Source organism: Etheostoma spectabile, chromosome 1 (assembly GCF_008692095.1).
Source record: "Etheostoma spectabile isolate EspeVRDwgs_2016 chromosome 1, UIUC_Espe_1.0, whole genome shotgun sequence".
In the NCBI taxonomy this organism is placed as follows: Eukaryota; Metazoa; Chordata; class Actinopteri; order Perciformes; family Percidae; genus Etheostoma; species Etheostoma spectabile.
In genome coordinates this window covers 1,444,230-1,453,191 of record NC_045733.1, presented here as the reverse complement: position 1 = coordinate 1,453,191, position 8,962 = coordinate 1,444,230, and the positions used below count along the sequence as shown (strand labels likewise).

Genomic DNA, 8,962 nt, shown 5'->3' with positions numbered 1-8,962 from the left:
AAAGGGAAAAGGGGGAGAGGGGGCAACTACATTAAAAGGAGAGAAAAAAAGGGGAGGTACTTGATGGAAGGTGTTTTACAAGAGTAGGGGGCCCGGGGAGAGGATGATGGTCTGGCGGGGTCGGGAAGTGGGGTCATTAGATAGGGGTTTTAAACCAGATGTTTTTTATAAGTGTCTCACGTTTTTTTGTGCGTTTCTTCTGCAAAACACAAAGGGTGAAACTTCGGGTTTTTGTGGCAGGACGAATAGCTTCCAGCTGTCCTTACAGTCTTGTCAAAAACAACACTTCCCTCAGAATCTCTCTCAGTCACATTCGCTGTTCATACCGCCTTGTCACAACAACATTTCTCCAGTAATTACCAGGGTGGCCGCCCTCCTGCTGCCCCTCGATGGATGGGCTGAGCCACCATGGGTTTGCCCCTCCAGCCATAACTCTACCTAGGACGCCTGCCTACTGCTCTTCACCACTGTGGTGGCCCTCAGACAGCAAATTAGTCTGAGAGAAAGACAGAGAGACAGAAAAAGATACTTAAACAAGCCCACTGCCTGGCTCACAGAGAAGCAGGAAAGCCAGTACACAGACATGAAAGAGCATGGAGACAAATACTCACATGCTCATTCACTTTCACTATTTGCCGTTTGCCTGTCTCTAAGGAGTAATTTGTAATACAGACAATCTTTTCCACTGACCATTGGCCAGACAGATGTCTTTTCTTGCACAGATACACAAGTGCACACACACCCTGCTGAGGTGATCATTTTGACAGGTGAAAATGGCTGAAGAGGAATGGGTGAATGACAAGGAGGGGAAATAAGAAAGGAAGAGAGGGGAAAAACAAACTGATAACTGTATGATGAAGGGTGATAACGTCAGGAAAGGGAGGAAATGTTGGGATGAATGGAAGAAAGGCAGCCTGCAGATCAATACTCAGATCCACAATCTGCATTAAAAGAGAAGGCTTGGAAGAATTTTCGTTTCTGGGATTTTTTCTCACAATAAAATGCAAACATTAACATTATTTCTTATTTAAATACAATCAAACAAAAACAAAAAGGCTGATGTTTCAAATTAGGACTTCATCCTGACTGGGTAAGCTAAACATATGCTCACAGAAAATCCCAATATAAAAGTATTATATACAGATATGGACGCTTATATCAGCAGAAGGCAGGGGCTTGGGTTTTTTACAAAAGGTCAGTAAAGTAATCACTTTTCATTAAAATCATAGAACCTTAATATTAATATACAGTCTATGATTAAAATCCTACTTTTTAGAAGCTTTGAAGAAGATTTGATCTCCACCCACATTGGCAACTGCAGTGTTGTCAAGACAACGGGTAAACTGTCGCCTAAGGAAACATGGCGGAGCAGCTGAAAATAAAAAGTGAAGTTGAAGAATTCAAAAAGGAATACTTCTACAGAAACAGGTACTTTTCACATGAATAGGTATCTATATTAAGATATGAAAGACCATTGTGGCTGTTGTTAAAAGTTTAGCAGTTGAAGCCAAACCATTACACCAATTAGCGTAGAACCCAAAATGTCAACAAGCGCTATCGTCATGCTTTTTTCCCTAGGATGTCATGTTTGTACAAAGCGTTAGCTAGCTAGCTAACTGTCATTGTTTTGACGCTACACTAACCAGGAAACAGCAGTTTGTTGTTGAAAAACGGAGACAACTGATATTTCTGTGGTATTTTAGATAGCAAAGACGATTCTTTAACGGTAGCCAATTCATTGCGGTTTAAAAATATATAACGTTATATTGTCTCTTTTATGCATTGTCAGTGGTGCCATGACAAAAGCAATTAAAATATCTGAAGCACAGCTGAACTTACGACACATAGAACCCACAACAAAGGCTACGTACTTGTAAGTGCAGATATTGTACTTCTATTGCTTGTGTGGCATATTAATGGGCGTACACATATGGGATAATTTAGCTAGCTAGCTAAGGTTACACCACGGAGTTATTTTTTATGTGTCTCTGTGTGTGCCGTAGCCAAGCTGAGGAGAACAGACAGAGGGACTACCAGGCCGCCAACCGGATTCAGAGCTGGTTCAGAGCCTCCAAGGTGCGGGCTTACCTCAGGTATGGTGTGTGCGGCCTTACCTCAAGCATGGTGTGTATGTGTACTATATGTGAGTGTGTTAGTCCAATTTGAATCTTTAAACCAGAGATTTTTGGTTGGCTACTCTTTCATGTGCCATGGGCAAAAAAAGAATATAAGCTTTAATATTTGATATACCAATTTAAGGTTTGCTTTACCCCTCAAGGGTTGAAAAACATTCAGACAGGGCTCTAAGAGTTAATTTTAAGGGAAACTCTAATAGTAGATTACTCTCATAATTATCCCACTTCTAGAGCTTTGCAAATGGCCTGGAGAAATAAATGTCGCTTGCACTCCATGCTCCTTTCGCACACAGAAAAATGAATGTCCCTATATCTGTGCTTGTTCCTATACTGTGACCCCAGCGCTATTCTGCAGGGTCAGCAGACAAACTTCCAGACAGTAGGTTAATTCAGATTACTTTAGTTAATTGATCAATGCATTAAGTGGATAATTAGCAACAATTTTAGCTGCCTAAGTGCAACTCCGGGGTTGTGCTATCCCCGCTATAAGCATTGATTTTCTGGGCATATGAATGGCCTTTTGGAAATTGATGGCCTCATTGGAGGCAGAGAATCGTAGTGGACTTGCATTTAGAGTATGTTTGAAGATGAATACAAATGTGTGCCGCCGACTAAAGGGGGTGAAAGGCTCATCAGGCATGATCGAAAAGCCTGGAGGAGTAGAAATGTTGCGTGTGCGTGTGTGTGAAATTGTGTGAAAGTGTGTGTTTGTAAGTGTAATGTTGCCCTGACCTTTTAATTGAAGACCTTTACACCCTAACATTTGTATGCAGAAAACAAAAGCGCTATTTTCCTTATTGTTTTTCAGGAAAAAAAATAGAATTCTAGAAAACTAGATCCCAGTTTATTAAAGCAGCAGTGATTTTAGGGTATTTTTTTATTTATTTAATCAAATTGTATTATATACAGGAATGTGAATGTTTGTAGCTTTTATTAATTATTTTGTTGCAGCTCCCTCTTTTCTAAGTAGATGTTTTTTTGTACTCTTTCTAAGCGTAAAATAGACTAATTAAATATCAAACTAAGAAATCCATAATTTTTTCCATGTGTATCTGAACTTTTTTTAGTGTTTTCCTTCATTTCAACTACTGAAAACTACATGTCCAATCCCCTCCTCAAATTGACTTTTTTTTTTACAGCCATCTGCACAAGAAGGCAATCATTATACAGAGGATATGGCGGGGCTTCACAGCAAGGGCACGTTTCAGACAAATGGTGAAGGTAAGCCAGCGTCTGGTATGGCTATAGATATATTGATTATGTTATGATAGCATGCATTAGAATTCAATTGCTATATTCCTAAGTCCCTGCGTCTGACCTTAAGAAATATAATTCACTCATTACACATTGGGAAATTAGCACTTAGGAAATATGATGCAATATGATAAGGAATTCCATCTATATCGCATCCTGGGATGTATATAGAAAAAGTGTGGAGAGGAATAGAGGGAATGAAAGAGTAGAGGAGTTTGTGTGTGTATGTGTGTGCTTTAGTAAAACAAGGCCTCATTTTCAGCATATTGCCTCCAACTGCTTCTTAATTGAACAGATTGTTGATACCGGATCCAATACCCAGCGCTCTCACGTATAATTTTCTCCTGGATTGAGTTTTGTAAACGTATCACAACAAGCTATTTATCATGCCTGTAAATTGACTGTTTGCTAAAGCATAACTGCCAGCCGCCGTTTGGGAGGCGTTCAAGAAATGGAAAAGGGGGGTTGGATGGTAGGGGTGGGGTTGAGGAGTGTTAAAATAAACGATGAAGGATGTGTCACAACACACATATGAGCTAAAAAGAGGCTGTTTGGTCTCATTTAGAAACAGACAAGCACTAATTTGAATCACTCAAAATTGCCACAGCGCACTATTTTGAATTAGCCCTGAGAGATTCTATTCTTCCTCTTCTCTCTCTATCTCTCTCTCTTGCTCTCTCTCTCACTGTCTGTCTTTTTCCTCTCTCACTACTGCGGACCTTATCATGTGTAATGTGTCATGCACAAAGCCTCATCTCAAAACATCAAGCTGAATTTACAACCTCTTTTCAAGTCTTTGTCATCCTTCCCCTTCCTCTCCTCCCTCTCTTCCCTGTCATTATTAAAAAAGACGTGTTGAGATATGAATCCCTTTTATGGCCGACTCTCCCGTTTGCTCCTGAAATGTGCCCCCAGTGGTTGGCCTGCAGGTTTGGTGTGCGACAGCTCATTGAGAACGCCGCTGAATATTCTCTGGCCTTTTGTTTGTCACTTCTGGCAGTGTTGTCATTGATTATGAAATCCAGAGGAGAGCGTTTGGCCGTCATACATCTCCATTAGCTCGCTGCTTGACTACCATAGATTTTCTTGGCCCTTGTCTGCGTTAGTGTATTAAGAGAGTACCGTCCTCCCCTTGATACAAAGTCCTGCTAACCTCCCCCCTCTCTCTCCCTCTCTCTCTCTCTCTTTTTCTCTTTCTCTCTCTCTCTCTCACTTCATTCCCCCGACTTTTTCTCTTGTTCCTCTTGTCTCTTTTGCTTTCCCTTTCTCCTTTTCTGCCCCCTTCCCTCCTCCCTCCCCATTACATTGGCCCTATCTGGGCTGCCTTTGTGCAATGTATTATGTATAAAGAGCTCTTTATCTTTGACGCCTGCTGTTGACAGATCAGAGGGCTGGGAGACAAGATGTAACACCATCTTTTCCTTTGTGTTCACAGGCGGCATATTTTATCATGAAGATGAATTTCTACGAGGCGATGGCGGTCAGGGTAAATATCACCACAGTGTCTTGTTTTAGCAAATGGAGTGTCCGGGTGGGGGGGACACTCTGTTTCTTTGTGTGTGCTGTGAATGGGAGGCCCATGAAAAGCAGCCTGTAAGCACTTCATCACACCTCTTAATTACAAAAATAGTCCTCCATAGCAACTTTTTAAATCTTCCATGTAGTTTTTTTTCTTACTTTTTAACATCTGGCATCGTGTTGACGTTCTTGTTCAATTTAGTTTTATACATCATTCAAGCCTTAGAATCAGATATAATACACAGAAAAGTAAATCCAAATGATGCTATTTCAAAAATGTTTTATCGTAATTTATGTCTTGACTCATTAGACATTAGTCCATGTACACTGACAACATTGTCCACATCATTTTCCACAATTACATCTGGCTTCTATTTCAGTTTTAGCGATACTGTTTTTATTTAATTTTTTTCTCTGTGCCCATGACCATCCACATGTTCCCCCAGCAGATACTACTGTTATAAATCATAAATCATAAAACCGTGTCTGTGACTGACGCTTTGGCACTTTTACACAAGGATATTGTACAGAAACCTTATATGTTTACAATTCCATATAGCCTACTCGTTTGGCTAACTGTTTTATTCTGCCTAAACCATTAAAAGGTTTTATAGGCCAACAAAAAAATCCACTAGTGTTTATTGAAGAGGGTGTGTCGCCGTCCAGCTGGACTGAGATGGTTGCAGTATTTTAATATTGGTGGAAAAGCCTGGAAATTGAAGGCATTATGTTTTACACCTAGTAGAAATCCAAACAAATAAAGCTGACCACCCCGTCGTTTCTATAAATGTCACATAATAGGAGAGACATAGATCCAGGAGTAGTGTTTGACCCAGCTGTTTTACGTCACAGGGCAAAAGGTAAGAGTTGATGTTACCATGTAGAGCTGAGCAGGAGCTTCTGAAGTTAGAGAAACTAGGCCTTTATTACCCATATAAAATAACCATTGTTTCCTAAAGGAAGCAATAGGAATTTTAATGGAGAATAAAATATATGTGAATAAGGCAGCAAAGTGGCTCAGTGGTTAGTTTTTCAAGTAGGTATTGGGTTTGCACCCCACACGGTCCATTTCCTTGTGTGTGTGTGTCTGTCCGGGTTTTCTCTGGGTGCTCCACTTTTCTCCCACTATAAAAGACATACTTGAAGGTATTAGGAACACGCCTGCCACTACCCTTGACTAAGGCTTTGGCCTCAGCAGTAAAGTTGGTCCCTGAGCACCGCACTGTGTACTCCTAAAGATAGGTCATGGCTAATGTGTAAGTTAATACTTAAGAAAGTAAAAAATCATTATAACTACATTATAATAAAAGGCTATTGCAAATGTATATGTAGCACCTGCACCTGTTCTTATTCATTATGCCACCTGTTGCTATGTATGCCAGACTTAAAGAGAATGTATGTTAGTAATTTTTTAGATTGCTTATATCATGCAAAGTACTGTCAGGACTGTGAGTGCTTAGCTATACCATCAGAAACTCGTCTGATACATTATATGTTTTGACAGAATTAAGCAATCTTTCTTTGTTCATGTGTATGAATCTGGAATAGAGAGCGAGAGGGAGCTACCTTCTGCAAAAGACAATGAGCGAAGGACATATCTACTCAAATACGATCTTTTACCAAATAAGTATTAAAAGTGTAAATAAAGGGGAAAAGAAAAAGGGAGACACAAAGGGAGAAACAATCATCTCAGAATCCCCTTGTGACACTTTCTTTGAATCAATTTTGATTCTTTTATTTTCTCTCTCCCCTCCTGTTGTCTTTATCACGGCGTGGTAGCTAACAGAGGATAATGTATTAGGGCCATAATAGAAACCAGTGTTTACATGCCACACCTCGGATTTGTATTAGATTCAACAGCATTGATTTCACTAGTCAACAAAGGTCAGCAAGAACTCGGGAGGCGGCAATTACTTTATTTAAAATTATCTATTGACTGGCAGATCAATGCTAATTCTCATTTTGCTCTTTGTTGTTTTTTCCCCATCCTCCACTCAACCTCTTCTCTCCTCTCCCCACTTCTCATAGTGTGATTATTCTTTTACCTGCCATTGTTTTAATCTCCTAATTAGTCTGAAGGACATCCGCCCCCTTGCTTTAAAACGGTCCACTGATTTGTGTGTGTGTGTGTGTGTGTCTGTGTGTGTGTGTCTGTGTGTGTGCTAGCTAATCTGCAGCCTCCACAATCAATGTAGACTGATACAGTTAAATGTTTGGAGCTGTGACAGCTGTCCTCCCTTTGATTGTCCCTCCATCACTGCAGAGGAAAAAAACTGCATGCATGTTATACATGGTTTAATAGTGTTCTCCCATATATGTTAATACCAACATCTAGAGTATATATATATATATATTTTAATATATAATATATATATATATATATATATATATATATATATATATATATATATATATATATTGTATTTGTCCTCTGCAAGTTTGTGCAATGAGAAGAAGCATTGACAAGACTGAATTTACAGTAGACAGCATATACAATGAGAAGACACATAACAATGTCTGTTGGAAGAGCAAAATTACAACAGTTATATTGGCATGACATAACATGCCATGATTCTGTCTGTTAAGAGCAACACTAATCAGTGTTAGTCATTGCAACAATTGCTATGTGAAACAAAATGATTTCTTTCATCTTCTTAATAATAAAGCATAAGGTATGCCACACTATTAGATTTTACATACCCCATGTTGTTGGAAAACATTTGAAGAACACTTATGTCATTCTTGAATCCCTCACAGATCCAGCAGAGATGGAGAGGATTCTTTGTGAGGAAACATATTCATAACTACTACGCACGCAAGAGCTATCTGGAAGGACTTTCCAAGAAAAATGAACTTGTCAGGTAAAAAAAGAAAAGTGCTGTAAATGAGACTCAAGAAAGCAGACAGTTTAAAATCATTGCAATTGAATGAATAGTACACATACTGCATGTTAAGGAAAAATTTAGGAGCAGCACAACTCATTTCACATACGTGAAGAAGATTTGGGAGACCTTGATGAATTACATAAAAGCATTTAATGAACACTCAATTGAGAAGGAAGTACAGTTTAACCACTATGTGTTATTGTGTCGTGCCGTCCCAACTCTCTGAAGTTCTTGTCTTCCTGAAGGTGTTTTTAAACTCATGTTGGAGGAATTAAGTTTAGCTGAAACTTCAAGATAAACAAAGATTTTGCTGGCTCCCAAATATCTCAGCACAGTCAAAATGTGTTATGTGTTTACTTTCTCTATGGTCTTGTCAGGATGAGAACGCTTGAGGCAGCATTGCCTTATCATACAGCTGTAGCCTACTTCTCTGCCTGGAAAGGTTATGAGTTTATGTTCGACACTGATCTGAATAACACCTGGGTAAAACTGCCTCAACTTGCATAGCATGAGTTAGTAAGCAGGAAATTCCATCACATTGCACAATACGACAGTAAAGTAAGCAAGGTGTACTTTTTTTTTTTTACTATTTTGAAAGGGAAGGAAATTGTTATATACCTTACTTCACTACTTTTCCTTAATGAGGACTATTATTGAATGCTCCTTAAATCTCTGCAGGGTAAATTGAGACCGCTAGCTATACCAGCTGTCCAATCTTAATTTCCTCTCGCACAACTATTTTGTAGCAGCTCTGTGCGGAGTTTAGCACTGCCCATGATGATTCTGATTGGTTTAAAGAAATACCATTAATCCAGAACATGTTTCCCTCCCATCCTCGACTGCTATGTGAAGTAGCCAGACTGTCTTTCAGCGCGCTTTGGAGAAGGGTCTGGCAAAGCGAGACTACCATAAACTGTGTGGTTGCGTGTGCGTGGTGTGTGTGGTGGTGTGTGCGTGTGTGTGCGTGTGTGTGTTGTGTGTGGTGTGTGTGTGTGTGTGTGTGTGTGTGTGTGTGTGTGTGTGTGTGTGTGCGCGCGTGCGTGCGTGCGCGCGCGTGCGTGTGCGTGTGTGTGAAAGCTAAAGGTTTTTCATAAGATCTGTACTTGCGCGGTTGTTACCTTAGAGAAAGAGAACTGGGGGAGAGGAAAGGAAAAGTGAATGGATGAAAGA

General features: G+C 39.8%; 1 protein-coding gene across 9 annotated transcripts in view; it reads left to right on the top strand.

Annotated features, from left to right (window-relative positions):
- The first annotated feature begins 1,279 nt into the window (after positions 1-1,279).
- spata17 (spermatogenesis associated 17) overlaps positions 1,280-8,962 on the top strand; it is a 39,855-nt gene continuing 32,172 nt past the window's right edge. For 3 of the 9 annotated variants that reach the window (XR_004332744.1, XM_032521117.1, XM_032521103.1), the window contains exons 1-6: positions 1,312-1,428; positions 1,790-1,873; positions 2,004-2,093; positions 3,275-3,356; positions 4,825-4,875; positions 7,665-7,768. Coding sequence is in view for 7 of the 9 variants with exons in the window: in XM_032521117.1 (XP_032377008.1) it covers positions 1,361-1,428; positions 1,790-1,873; positions 2,004-2,093; positions 3,275-3,356; positions 4,825-4,875; positions 7,665-7,768 (479 nt within the window). In the remaining 2 variants the exon portion in view is untranslated. Of the gene's footprint in view, positions 1,429-1,789; positions 1,874-2,003; positions 2,094-3,274; positions 3,357-4,824; positions 4,876-7,664; positions 7,769-8,962 lie in introns of all 9 variants that reach the window. The other 6 variants (XM_032521149.1, XM_032521141.1, XR_004332743.1 and 3 more) reach the window with 3 other exon arrangements.